The 15,295-nt window shown below is 40.8% G+C and overlaps 1 protein-coding gene across 2 annotated transcripts in view; it reads right to left on the bottom strand.

The window, feature by feature from the left end:
* The window catches only part of hipk3b (homeodomain interacting protein kinase 3b), a 42,806-nt gene extending 28,039 nt beyond the window's left edge, over positions 1–14,767 (bottom strand). For both annotated transcript variants that reach the window (XM_068310234.1, XM_068310226.1), the window contains exons 1-2: positions 14,438–14,767; positions 921–2,223 (exon numbers count right to left, since the gene is read on the bottom strand). In XM_068310234.1, the coding sequence (XP_068166335.1) occupies positions 921–2,223; positions 14,438–14,510 (1,376 nt within the window). In that variant the 5' untranslated portion in view covers positions 14,511–14,767. The remainder of the gene's footprint in view (positions 1–920; positions 2,224–14,437) is intronic.
* Positions 14,768–15,295: the final 528 nt, after the last annotated feature.

Here is a 15,295-nt window from a genome sequence, read left to right on the forward strand (position 1 = left end):
GAAATTGCCTGAAGTGAGTCAGTTGTGACAAGACTTGGTTGAATCACTACCATTAATGAACAGAGTGTGCACCAGCTGTCAAGCTTTTAATTCAAATGATTTAACCGCCATTTGCCATGCCACCTGTGCACCAGGCATCATCATCTTCTTTTCCTTTCGGCTTTTCCCTTCAGGGGTCGCCATGTGCACCAGGCATAATACTGCTATAATGAGATCATAATCCTGCAGGGATTAACTATGTCAAGATTGGAGTAACAAAACCCCCGGACCCCCCAACGCCCCCCGTGACGAGCGTCACTCGTCCGCGTGCTGCGCCGCTGTCTTGGACACACAGTGTGGCATTTTGTGGCTTGCTCAATTCTTTTACACTGAGCCACAGTGGTTTAGTCATACTAGCTCCTAGTGCAAGCCCAGCATACAAACACCTTTGGTTTCAAAAGGTTATTCAGAAGTTGAACTGTTCGTAAGTCGTTATCTATTAAATATCAATCCACAATTGCCAATTGAGGTCATTTAAATGCCACTCCCTAACCTCTAACTACAACCATTTTTCTACCATGACATCTCTGTGAATCATTTTAACTATTTAAACCAAAGCAGCTTCACCCTTAAAGTAAATAGTCCTATAACCATTATTATTATTTGCATGTTTAGAAAAAGGCATTTGAATTCCTGCGGAAGCAGATATATAGAGTTTGTAGCCCTCTAGTAATGTTTGCAGTTTATCAAGGTCAGTGGTATGTGGCAGGAAGTTTGGCATTACAGGAGACATTTACTTGCTTGCAAGACGAAGGACATTTTGTAACCTTGCTATGAATAGATCAGGCATCAACAGAAACTGAAATTATTGATATGCACTGCACTTAACAGCACACTAAAAAAAAATGGGCAAAAAACAGTTACTTCTTTATTGTACTCACCTGTAGTACCGAGACTGGAGGTATGTGGAGCACACTGCTTTGGACACATGACTAGCTGATCCAAAGTCTATCACCTTCACCTTGTACGGCTGCCTCACTGGGTCAACTAGCATTATGTTCTCTGGCTTGAGATCTGCATGTATCAGACCCATACTCTTTAGTTTTTTCAGAGCTGTAGCGACCTGCTGTAGCACAGGTCTAATCACTTTCAGGGGCAGTGGGCTAAACTTATTCTGCTTCAGGAAATCATACAAGTTCTGCTCCAGCATCTCAAACACCAGGCAGGTGTGGCTGCGGTGCTGGAAGCATTCAAAGGCTCGCACGAGGTTGTGCTCATCTGCATTCTCACCGCTAAGACGAGCAAGGATGCCAACCTCGATTTGACCCTGCCTTGCATATGAGGGGTGGTTCTTCAGGATCTTAATAGCCACTACCTCACCTGTGCCCCTTTTCCAGCCCTTTACAACCTGGCCAAATGTGCCACGTCCCAAGAAATCCAGCACTTCATATGTATTCTTCATAGAACACAGAACTTCATGCTGTACTACCTGATAATCCCCATCACCAGCTCCAGTCCCCCCTCCTGGACCTACACCCCCTGGCCCTATACCCTGTTTAGAGGGACCCCCTCCAGCCCCCACAGCCGCTGGTGCAGTCATGGTTTTATTCCCCACATTCGTAGTTTGCAACATGGCAGGCAACATTGACAGTTCCTCCACAATCTGCATGGTGCTGCCTTGGTTATCCAGCTCCTCACTTTTACGTTTCAGCCCACATCTCTGAGAGCTGTCAGCTGAGTCGAAACCTCCACAATTCACCTCTATGTCTCCCTCCCCCTTTCCACCTTCCTCACTGCCTCCACTGCAGCCCTCTCCCCTTCCCCCTCCTCCTGCTCCTGTTGCTCCACTTCTGCCCCCACTTGCGATGTTTGTCTGCTTCTTCTCCTTGCCCTGCCAGTGGACAACCCCGTCTTGTCGCTCCTGGGCCGCAGCAGGGTCTGGTCCACCTCCTATTTTACCAGGCTGTTGTCTCTGTATACCTCGCACCACCACCGTCTGCACTGGGTACTCTTGTCCTCCACGTAGTTTCAAGCCTACTCCCAAATCACGGTTCACAAACAAGCGGGCTTGTTTCGTTGGTTGCACAATTCCAAGGGTTCTGCTGTTCAGATAAGTCCGTGGGTGTGCCCTCTCATGGTACACACAGTTGCTGGGCTCAACTTTGAGTTTCTTCACACTGCTAAAGGCACTTGTCTGGGCTTGATAAATGTGTGGTGGGTAGACCAAGACTTGTGAGGCCATACCTGAAGAGACAGACAATAAAAAAATGTCATTACTTTGGCTTGCTCTTCATTTCTCGTTTAATAGTCCTATACCCATTAACAAGTAATGAACAAGTTGTGTGAAATATAAGAGGTCCTTTCCTTTTAGTCCAATTCTCAAGGAAAAACATGCCATCTCAAAAGTGAAACTTTAGAAATTCAGTAACATATCCTAAACTACTGTATTGGTCCACTCGATTTCTTTTTTTGTTGACAATTCTACATTTCTATTTAACTTATTAACTATTATTCTCATTCAGAATCTGACGTTACTTAACCAGCTTTGTTTATGCTCCCTATGTGAAGTTTTAAAAAACTAGTTGTCTTTTACCTAATTACAGTATTTTCTGCACTATAAGGCGCACCTTTAATGAATTGTTTATTTTATAATTTATTTCATATGTAAGGCACATCGGATTATAAGGCGCATATAATAAAAAATATTCATAGATTTAAAAAACTAGTGGCTGTAGTTGCGCTATCCATCCACTAGCCAGAGCATTCATGACTGTGAGTACCTTTACTCAGCTGTGAATGGCCCCTATTGTTATTTCAATGAGCCATTCTGAGCCTCATCAAGGAAACCTGATCACTTGATCACGTTACCATCTTAGGTCCCATCCACACGATGATAGATTTTTTGAAAACGCAACTTTTCTGTTGCGTTCACGCCTTCCATCCACACGACAACGCAGATATCCGGAACGAAAACGCAACTTTTTAAAAACGTTGGCCTACCTTGTTTTTAAAATGCTGGATCTGCGTCGTCGTGTGGACGGCCTGTCCACGACTTTTTAAAAACGCTGACGTCTTGCCTGCGATGAAAACCACTGTGACGTCATATTTATGGGCCCGTGTGTTGTGACAACAAAACACAGAGGATTCCTATTGGATAAAATTTGACTCAATACTGCCACCACAATGTTTGGCATGCTTATAGCCGTCTTCGAAAACGCACTGGTGCGTTTACATGGGGCCGGAGATTTTTTTTAAAACGCTGTCGTGTGGACGCGAATTGTTTTCGATGCGTTTTTAAAAAGTTCAGTTTTTTTAAAAATCGGTCATTGTGTGGACGGGGCCTTAGAGAGAAGTCAACACACATATTAAAAAAATTGACATTAAAACTGGTTGAATTTATTACGAGTCCACTCACTTCAAACAGGGTTTATTTCCTCATCTGAACTTTGAAGCAGCGACGTTCGTCTTCGTTTATTAGATATTGTTTCGATCAATCGGTAGTCCAGTCGGAGGTGAGGTGCAACCATTTGCTGTCTAAATTATTTTTAACCAGTTTTTAATGTCAGGCTGCTAATTTACTGGCAAATGTGACGCTGTTTTACTCATAGAACTGACTTTAACGTTGGTGTCTCACCGCCGTGAATCTCACAGCACGTCGCTGCAGACAGAATACACAAGCCTGAATGCGACCCTCTGCCGCCCGCCCAGAGCTATCAACTACATTTGTAAATCAGTGCAGCACACCAGGTACCATTGTCTCTTGATATTTCAGAAAAGGCTGGAAGTTCAGCTTTGAGGGTCTTTCATTCGCCTTTATGCCAGCTTCTCTGTGTGTTTCCGCAAAGTAACAGAATTGACCGTCACTAAAATCCAGTACTGACATTCGACAATAGCATTTTTTAGACCAATTAACTTTAAAGTGGGTTATTTCCGGCGCCACAGTAGTTGGGAAATACTGACATCAGTCAGTCGGTCAAACTTTATTATTAGAATTGTTGAAAATTCCCAATGTTTTGCTACGTTGTCAGAGCCGGTCACCGGTGTTCTTCTCAGCAGGCTCTGCCGTCAAACAGCAGGAGTGAGAGTCGGCACTTCAGCGATGCCCCTTGACTACCGTGATTAGGGGGCGTAGTACGGCCTGAATACTGTCTGAGGGTGCCCCTGGTGACATAGGGCAGCATGACTGCCGCCTTTTTTTCAGCAACCTTGTTTTTAACCAATACTAATATTAATATTAATCCATATACAAGGCGCATCGGATTATAAGGCGCACAACGGGATTATGAGAAAATTATAGGCTTTTAGGTGCGCCTTATAGTGTGGAAAATACTGTAATGTTATCTAATATGAGTTAACATTTGACCATGCAGAAGCAACCTTCCAGAGGAAACCAAATTTAAACTTTACATTACTTGGACAGCTCTGGAGAAGGTAAGGGTTTGCCGTGAGCCAAATTTAAACAATTTCACTTATGGGCTGGCATCACTAGATACATATAATAGTGCCATTTTACATTGAAAACAGATGTTTTGCAGCATATTCAAGCTTAACTTCAATGGTCAAAAACACGTTATGCAATACAGTACAAAAAAAAATAAACTTGGATCATCCATCAAGGGAAAAATCGGACACTCGTAGTTGCTTAAACCACAAATTCAAGTTTAGACTAATAATTTGAGCAACCGAGTCAAAACAAATACCAATATTTTTTTTTTCCAACATCACAACTAATTGCGCCCCAGAAACACGTATCCACACACCACTTTAATTGCATAAGTAATTGATCAGTGGCTAGATGAACTTGGAAGGGAGCGTGTGAGAACATCACCATGTTGCCCTCTACACTGCAATCCCACAAACACCTCCACATAGCAGATGACTAACTTCACGGAGGTTTGCCTGATCTTTTCCTTCCATTTCATTGAAACTAACAGTGTGTCTCTAGGCAACCAGACCCAGGGGGGTGCTAAAGAGACAAAAAGAGAAGTCAAATTAAATTTTTAAAAAAACACACTTGAATGACCTACAACAGGAATTATGTTTTACTATCCCATGTGTTTACTTGGGTGTTAGAAAAAGTGTATGTGCAGAAGTGCGCTCGTGTGTGTGTGTGTGTGTGTGTGTGTGTGTGTGTGTGTGTGTGTGTGTGTGTGTGTGTGTGTGTGTAGGCGTGTTTTACGGACAATAAATAAAGCACTATGGAGAATGAGATCACATATTGGTGCAATACTTTATCATCAAACTCAATTATGTGCAAAAAAAGAGCAATGAAGGACAATAACTACACTGATATTAATAGAAAACTGCAAGTCAGCACCGTGTGAGAAAATTGACAATGGCCTTAAAGGAGTCAGTGTTTACATCTATCTGCGGGACTAATCACTCAGGAAGGGTCATGAGAACATTGTGTGAACACTGTAGTAGGGTGATTTTCCGATGAAATGATGACGTAGTAGACTTCTAAATTCAGACACAGCGGTGAAAATCTGGATGATGGCCCCCACCTCTCCTGTGCACTCTCTCCTGTTACCACACAGGAGAGAGTGCATTGCCGTATGGCTGGGTGTCTCCAAGACCATGTTAATGAAGTTATCCACAATGCGCTGTCCATTAAAAAAAACTCTTGTCCAATATGGCCCCCGTTCTTAAGTCCCTTTAGTGGTCTTAAACAGATCTACTGTAATTGCACATCTTCCACAGAATGAACCTTAAAAAAGGATCACATTACCGTTGTATGATGGTTGCAATTTCGATAGTATAGCTTCTACAAAGAAAGAATCCATATAGAGTACCCTAAGAATGCTTGACTAAATTTATAAATGTTGTGGGGGAAACATTGCAAAACAAATTTGCTAGGTTAACTAAAAATGCCTCCTTTACTTTGAAGCAGGAAATTATCGATTATGCTTCATACAGCATGTTCATAGCTCTAAAAAAACAGACACAAAATTGAACTTTGGCTCTTGATATTTCTGTGGAGTCATATATATATATATATATATATATATATATATATATATGTGTGTGTGTGTGTGTGTGTGTGTGTGTGTGTGTGTGTGTGTGTTTGTGTGTGTGTGTATACATACACACACACATATATATACACGCACACGCTTGTGACTACTTTGAATGGTAAAAAGTAATTTCCCTATCAAATTGCGGAGGGACAACAGCTAAAAAAAATTTAACTGCTCATAAACTTTTGTGATGTTCAGTGCTATGGAGTTCACTTAGTAACAAGCTTGTTGACTTGAGAGTGTTGATGGAGAGTATAGACTATTTTGATTATGAAAATCTAACTCCAAAACAGGGCTATAGTCTTAACATATAGGGACCCAAGAACTCATTTTAAGATATATTCTTACTTACATTTTAAAATATATTCTTACTGAGCATATCTAAGATTACTCAGTATTTATTCATTCATCATTTATTGAACTTGCCTGATGTTTTCTTGTCTGTGATACAGTGATGACAGATTCATTCGTGCAGAATCTCAGCTATGCATTTCTTATTCTAAATTAACACTACATTTATAGTGTAAGTTCCCTGAATGTGTTGAATGGATATTTTGATTGACTGGTCTGGAAATGGAGAGCATGCTGTCTGGAGATACGGAGGGATGGAACTCTAACCAACTGGGCAATCAAGATTTCTGTTAAGTGAATACCAGCTTGGTGTAACAAAATACCCAATTCAAATTAAAAAAAATAACTCAGATTGGCCATCAGTGAGTAATTCTGATGACATACACACATATACACAAGACATTAACTACATTGATGTGCATTACGAGAGAGGGATGCTAAGCACCCTTTGTTGTTTGAGATTCAAAAGAATGAATGCAGCCATTACCACCTGTCCACCATGAGGCTACTCCTATGGCATCACATTACCTTCAAAGCTGTAGAATATTTCCAGCAACATTGAGCTCCTACACAACTGCTAAGGTTTGAACTCCTGACCCTGATCCACCCAAACTTGTCAAGAAAATAATATAGACCGCTATCCATGATGAACATGGAACTGACAAAATTCAAATATCTTTAAAATAAAAAAAACTAATGGCGGACAAGTAATATGAGTCATGCAGTGGCGGAAGTCAATTTTTCAGGCCAAAAGATAAGACACATTGTATAATTTAACGCAATACTTTGACAATGAGATTTTATAAACTACTATTTTCACTCTGATCATTTGAATATGATATCTATTCATGATCAGTGGAGCTTAGAAACTGAAACACATGAGCCTTGTGTGTGCGTTCCTGCCTTTTGCTGTCATTTCAGTATCAACTCACTTTGAACCCCAACAGAGGCGGTAGTAAAAAAGTAGTGCCAGGAATAGATTCAAGTGAGTAGAGTCAAAACGAGACAGTACTACATAGCTGAAATGAGGTTTATGAGATGAGAAAACATTAGGGCTTCTATAAAGCATGTGTAAAATTTTACTGGACTTCATGCAGTGATTTTTGAGGCAATGACAACTGACTATGACCTGTTTTGATACATGTAATAAATGCAAGTTATCTGCCATGTTAGAGGAGAACCTACGCAAATTCTAAATGTGGCTCCACAACATCGAAAGTAAATCATTAGCTGGTGAGCTAGCCAGTCTCCACTCTGCAGTGTGGACTAACATACCATTATTCCTCCTAGCTGTCCCTGAAAGCTTCGAAATGGCCAGAAGGACGAAAAACTATCCAAAGCATTGGCCACATTTCACTACTAACCAGCTAACAATATAACCCTTTGTTTTGTTTCTGGATCAAAAGTGTTGAGGGGAATATCTGTATACGTGTTCAGTACAGTGACATGTAGATTAGACTACACTCACACTGCAGGCAAAAGTGGCCCAGGTGTTCGTTCGTGACAATGTGAAAAGCATAAATCATATAGGATTTAATATTTTCACTGTATTTGGGCTCATTTTCGTGTGATTCCCAGATTAGATCCTTATTGGATTCCTACTGATGTGACAGCAGAGTGAACAGTCACAACTGGCACAACAAAGACATTTTCCATCATGGTTGAGATCACATATGAGAATGAATGTGAAGTCAGTGCATAAGGTTGTGATTTTAGAGAAGAACAGTATTGTGTCACTTTAAATTGCAGTGGAGGAAAGTCAGAGTTGTCATTGTTCGCCAACCTTGATCAGTGTGTGATGAGTAATAAAACTAAGTGCTTTGCTATTTGGAACAGGCCTTGTCCCTGGGTTTTGTGCCTCAATTTGGGTTGCACAAAATGATTCAGTATTGCAATACACAATAGTATGTAGAATGCATATGTAGAAGCTTGTAGAGCAGAAGGCTTAGCATTACTAGTCAAATGCCTGTATTCAAAAAAAAGTGTCCTGCAGACAAAAATCTCAATTATTGACGTAACTGTTCTTGCACCAATAATACAAATTGACTTAATATTTTTAATTCTTTCAGCGTCTTTGTAACTCATGTGAACTCTGGACAGGCATTTGAAGCATTTCACTACATATTATACGGTGTTTGTATGTGCAGGAGCCATATAAGATCTGAACTTATCAAATGTTGATTCATTAAAACAAGCATCCACTTCTAATCAACTGTTGTGTTGAGTTCGTACAATTTTTTTTTGGACATTGGCTGACCTGACAAATTCGATTGTCCACAGGTTTATTGTCATGTGAATTTAGACATGTTGATCACTCCATGTTTAACCTCTCTATTTATTAGGAAAAGCAAAATTGAACAACATCCCTACCCATAACTTCACAACACTTCTTCTCCTTTTGGCTTTTTGCTTCAGGGGTTGCCAAAGCAAATCGGTTGACTCCATCTAACCCTGTCTTCTGTATCCTCTTCTCTCACACCAACTACCTTCATGTCCTCTTTCACTACATCCATAAACCTCCTCTTTGGTCTTCCTCTAGGCCTCCTGTCTGCCAGTTCAAAACTCAGCATTCTTCTACCAATATATTCACTATCTCTCCTCTGGACATGTCAAAACTATCTCAGTCTGGCCTCTCTGACTTTATCTCCAAAACCTCTAACATGTGCTGTCCCTCTGATATACTCATTCCTGATCCATCCTGGTCATTCCCAAGGAGAACCTCAGCATCTTCATCTCTGCTATCTCCAGCTCTGTCTCCTGTCTTTTCCTCAGTGACACTGTCTCTAGACCAAACAACATCGCTGGTCTCACCACAGTTTTGTACACCTTTCGTTTTAGCTGAAACTCTTCTATCACACATCACATTTGACACTTTATCTCCACCCCTTCCACCCTGCCTGTACACGTTTCTTCACCTCTAATCCACACTCTCCATTGCTCTGGACTGTTGACCCTAAGTACATAAAATCCTCCACCTTCTTGATCTCTTCTCCCTGTAACCTCACTCTTGGGTCCACTTGGGTCCTTCTCATTCACACAATGTACTGTCTTATTGTGGCTAACCTTCATTCCTCTCTTTTCCAGGACAAACCTCCACCTCTCTAGCTTCTCCTCCACCTGTTACCTGCTCTCACTAGAGATCACAATGTCATCTGCAGACATCATAGTCCATGGAGATTGCTGTCTAACCTCATCTGTCAGCCTGTCCATCACCATAGCAAACAAGCAGGGGCTCAGAGCTGATCCCTGATGCAGTCCCACCTCCACCTTGAACTCCTCTGTCACACCTACAGCACACCTCACCACTGTCTTACAGTCCTCATACATGTCCTGCACCGCTCTAACATACTTCTCTGCCACTCCAGACTTCTTCATACAATACCACAGTTCCTCTCTGGGCACCCTGTCATAAGCTTTCTCCACATCTACAAAAACACAATGCAGCTCCGTTTGGCCTTCTCTGTACTTCTCTATCAACATCCTCAAAGCAAATACCGGTACTGCATCTGTAGTACTCTGTTTTGGCATAAATCCATACTGCTGCTCACAAATGTACACTTCTGCCCTTAGTCTACCTTCCACTACTCTTTCCCATAACTTCATTGTATGGCTCATCAGCTTTATTCCTCTGTAGTTGCCACAACTCTGCACATCTCCCTTGTTCTTAAAAATGGGCACCAGCACACTTCTCCTCCATTCCTCAGGCATCTTCTCACTATCTAAGATCCTGTTGAACAACCCAGTCAGAAACTCTACTGCCAACTCTCCTAGACATTTATATACCTCCAAAGGGTATATTATCAGGACCAAGTGCCTTTCCACTCTTCATCCTCTTCAATGCCCTCCTCACTTCATCCTGACGAATCTTTGCTACTTCCTGGTCCACAACAGCCTCCTCTTCTACTCTTTATTCTCTCTCAGTCCCTCGTTCATCAACTGTTCAAAGTGCTCTTTCCATCTTCCCATCACACTACTAGCACCTGTCAATACACTTCCATCCCTATCCTTAATCACCCTAACCTGTTGCACGTCCTTCCCATCTCTGTCTCTGTCTTGCCAATCTGTACAGATCAGTGTCTCCCTCCTTACTGTCCAATCTAGCATATAAGTTATCATAAGCCTCTTGTTTGGCCCTCGCTACCTCTACTTTCATCTTACGCTGCATCTCCCTGTACTCCTGTCCACTCTCCTCACTTTTCTAGGTCTCACACTTCGTCTTAGCTAACCTCTTTCTTTGTATACACTCCTGCACCTCCTCATTCCACCACCAAGTCTGTTTATCCACTTTCGTTCCAGATGACACACCAAGTACTCTCCTACCGGTCTCCCTGATCACATTAGCTGTAGTTGTCCAGTCATCTGGACGCACCTCCTAACCACCCAAAGCCCGTCTTAACTCCTTCCTAAAAGTCATGCAACATGCTTCCTTTTTCAGCTTCCAATATTTCGTCCTCTGCTCTGCCTTTACCCTCTTCATCTTCCTCACCACCAGAGTCATCCTACACACCACCATCCTATGCTGTTTGGCTACACTCTGGCCTACCGCTACTTTGCAGTCACTGATCTCCTTCAGATTACACCATCTGCAAAAGATGTAGTCTACCTGTGTGCTCCTACCTCAACTCTTATAGGTCAACCTATGTTCCTGCCTCTTCAGGAAGAAATTATTTACTATAGCCATTTCCATTCTTTTTGCAAAGTCAATTTCTCCTTCTACTACAGCTCACATCCAACCTGAGTAGCATACCCACGTACAACATTGAACATCACACGTTTGTTTTCTACCTTCAGACTCATCACTCTACCTGACACTCTTTTTACCTCCAGGACATTCCTAACAAACTCCTCCTTCAAGATAACTCCTACTCCCTTTCTCTTCCTACCTACACCATGATAGAACAACTTGAACCCTGCTCCTAAACTTCTAACCTTGCTACCTTTCCACCTGGTCTCCTGGACACGCATTATGTCTAACTTCCTCCTCTGCATCATTTTTTTTTTTTATTTTATATACTGATTATAATCCCCGCAGGGAAATTAGTAGCACACTCTAGTTAGTTCAAATCAAATCATGCATATTAAGTATGTGTACAGGCCCTGAACACACAAACACACACACATGGGGCCTGTACACATGCAGAGGAGGTAGAGTGGCGGGCAGCTCCTGCATTGGTGCGCCCCAAATGAGCAACTTGTAAGGGAGATGGCGCCTTGCTTCAGCAGTGCTCCGGAAGGGAGCAGACATCTCCCACTGTCAGCTCACATCCGGGTGTTCTTTTTGGGCGGGAGCGGGACTCCAACCGCCGATCTTTGAAACATTGGACGACCCGCTCTACTGCGCACTCTACCACTAAGCCACTGACGCCCCTGTCATGTCAACCAACTCTCTACCTTTTCCTGTCATAGTTCCAACATCCAACGTCCCTACTCTCAGTCCTATACTCTTGGCATTCCGCTTCTCTCTCTTCCTACGAACACACTTACACCTCTCCTTCTTTGACCAACAGTAGTCCAATTTCCAACAGCATCCCGTAGGTGAACAGCACCGATGGCAGTTGTTGTTAACCCGGGCCTTGACCGTTCCGGTATGGAAGTCATAGATCTGATTCACGTTTGATTTGGCAAAAGTTTTACGTCGGATGGCTTTCCTGATACAACCTTCTGTATTTATCCGGACACTGGCTTGTGCACTCTTGCGGCTACAATCATAACTTCACAACACACTACAGACATTTGCATGAGTCTTGTGAACGTGAGCTTCAAAGCTCATGAGATAAACGGGTCCCCTATTATCTCAAGCATGTGACCATATGGTAAATCAACTATAAGCATATGACAATCATTTACAAGTATTCCTTCTTGGATGAGCTTCTGCTGACAGGCAAAAGACGGCATGGCTAATGCATGGCTAACATAATTTCCCTACAAGGATCATTAAAGTGTATTTCTTATTATTATTATTAATCTGGCTGGCTAAAGAATGGGTATCATGTAAATGTTGTCGTGAGTCACATGTGTTTTCCATGACTGCCTCAACTGAAGGTGTATACAAATCTAACACTCCACCATGGTGTACATTATACAAACACTGACTCATCATTTTTTTGTAAAAGGTTTAAAAATGTAAATGAAATATATAACTAATCATAGCTGAGCACACATTGTCTTTTTATACTATTATCCGTAATTATTACCTGGATGATGTTTGATAATGTCCAGTGAAAAAACTCTCAATTTCAGTCTCAAATGCATGCTAATAAGCAAATATCTCAGAATAGAATTTAACAAGTATCATTATTTATCAGCTTTTCAAAACCATGAAAAGAAAAGTGTATTTAAGTAGGTATTTTATTTCTTATTAGTTTCTGCACCAAAATATCTACCCTCTTTCTAGAATCCATGTATCTGACCAAAGTAAGTCATGCATACGAACAATTACCTACAATATGTAAGTACAGATGTTTAGTTCCTGGGATACTTGACTCTGATCCATGCAGGATGTTTGCAATCCATGAAAATTATCTAATATCTTGCATGTGGTTCTCTCCCCATAAACTCAAATGGTTCTGCTTTGTTTTCTACCTCATATCTGTGCACACACTTAAAAAGTGACATCACCCACAAATCAATATTTAAATGGACAACGAAATACAGATCATCACCTGCTCATCCTACAGCAGGTCAAGTTGCATGACATGATAGCCTGCACTTACGTCATACTGCCCTCCCACACCATTAAAAGACTCCACTATTATCCACTAATATCACTTGCTGAGGGGAAATCGTTATTTATGCAGGGCACATTTTGTACATTCTTTTAGCATTACCAACATCACTAAGATCCTCAACATTGCTTTGCTGCCCTTGTTTCTGATAAATTGATGACTGTGACACAAACATACGCAGCTGACATTATCTTTGTCAAGAGGAAACAAACGAACGACATAGGACATTGGTATACTGTCCTGTACTAACTCAATGGGCTCAGTATTCACAAAAAGCAACTGGTGGCAGCTTCCATACCACAAATATATTTTGAAAAAAGAAAACGCAAAAGTGGATGATAAACCCTTCTCTATTTACAGAAATTTGGCTGTATTTTCACCGTTTTACAAGAACAGATGAGTAGGCGATAACTTACCACATTACTAGCAGAGTGGCAAACAATCTTGTTGACAAGCATTTTAGGAAAGTTTCCATGTGCAACAACAAAGTCAACTGTTACCATCACTTCACAGAAGAGCTTTTATCTTTCACTTTGTCTTTGCAACTACGTATTTACTTTGATGTGATAAAATTATCGGAGTAGTAAAGTTATTTTAAAATGGGAACAAATTCTTAATAACAACAACTAGAAACATTGTCCAGGATTTTATCAGAGGCCAACCCTAATTTTCCATTCTGAAAGTGCGTCGCAAAACATAAAACACATAGCCTTAGCAAACACACATTTTAAAGTACCCGAGACTAATTATATATCACTCAACAATCATAGTTCAGTAACTATAGATAAGTGACTTTTGCATTTTTGACCATTTTTAACTATTACAATGTGTGTTTACTCAGCTTTCAAATGTCCAGTACTGTAAATAGACATTACTGAGTTAGCCATAACCTTGGTTAGGCATTAAGATTACCATTACACTGCTATGTTTTGCTAGGTTACCGACTTCGGTTTAAACTAATATGTATTAATTATCAACATTATCACTCACAAATGTCAAGTAAATTGATCCTTGAAGTTTATAGTGGATTAGTGCTAGAAAAAATATGAATGCTGACACTAGTTAGTTAATAAAGAAAGCGAGTTAAGAAATCAACATGAGTACTGTGATATTATGAGTGCATCCATTGAGCACATGTGCAACACTAACCTAAACGGAAAATACATCTGGCAGTATAATGAAAATCCACAAAAGCAAAGACTGTTTGATGCTGAGGTTGAAACTTGAAATCTAAAGAACTAAAGGGTCTCAAACCAAGTTAAGTTTGTAGCAAACTTGTAACTTCATTATTTCATTACATTTTGATTATTGCTTGAAATGTTATACAAAGCATATATCTTCGACAGCCTTTATTCCTACACATACCTTCACATAGAGTCACTATAAGTATAATCCAGGGCTTCTCTGAACATGTTATGGATTTATAAATCCATACCATGCACAGTTCGCCTGCATTGCTGCCATCTTGTCCTAGACGACAGGAAGGGAGAGCTCGCTTTCGGTAACGACACCACCTCCCACATTTTAAACATTAAACAACTCCAGCATTTGAGCGTCCAGAAGTGCCGCATCAAGCCCAGTTTGTAGCTACAGATTTCAAATTCGTCTTCTTCCGCTTTTAGCAAAGTATCCCATCTCCGGAAACAGGGTGTCCGCTACCTCGACGAGCCGAGCGTTCGCGCGGCCCTGCTAGCCTCTAACATGTCCCTTTTCTCTAGCAACTGCAAGCAAATGTTTGTGAACTGACGGCATTAGCCAGACCAGAGTAGTTGATTGAGGAGCGGATACTGTAACGTCGCAAAGAAACAGGTTGTATCCCATAATGAGTAACGTATAATACAACAAAACAAAAATGGTAAATCCATTTTATTATCTCTTCTACTTCACACATGTAATAAACATTAAAGTAGAACATGCACACTGATTGCATTTCCTACTTAACAAGCATATGTAAGTACCAGCATACCTTTTGAATATGAAGTTAAATATAACCTTTTAATCTAAGGATTTTGTGGACTGCCATTTACGGATTATTAATTATTTTTGAAAGGATATGGGGAGTGAAAGGAAATGGATTTCCCAAAAACTTAGTACATGTGATTTGTTAATAAAAACAAATAAATATATCTGGACTTTTTGTTAAATATTTGTGATGCATTAATAGAAAAAAATAGATTAGAAACACATGCAATTTCCTCCGGGATTATTAAAGTATCTATCTAT

Source organism: Antennarius striatus, chromosome 1 (assembly GCF_040054535.1).
Source record: "Antennarius striatus isolate MH-2024 chromosome 1, ASM4005453v1, whole genome shotgun sequence".
Taxonomy (NCBI): domain Eukaryota; kingdom Metazoa; phylum Chordata; class Actinopteri; order Lophiiformes; family Antennariidae; genus Antennarius; species Antennarius striatus.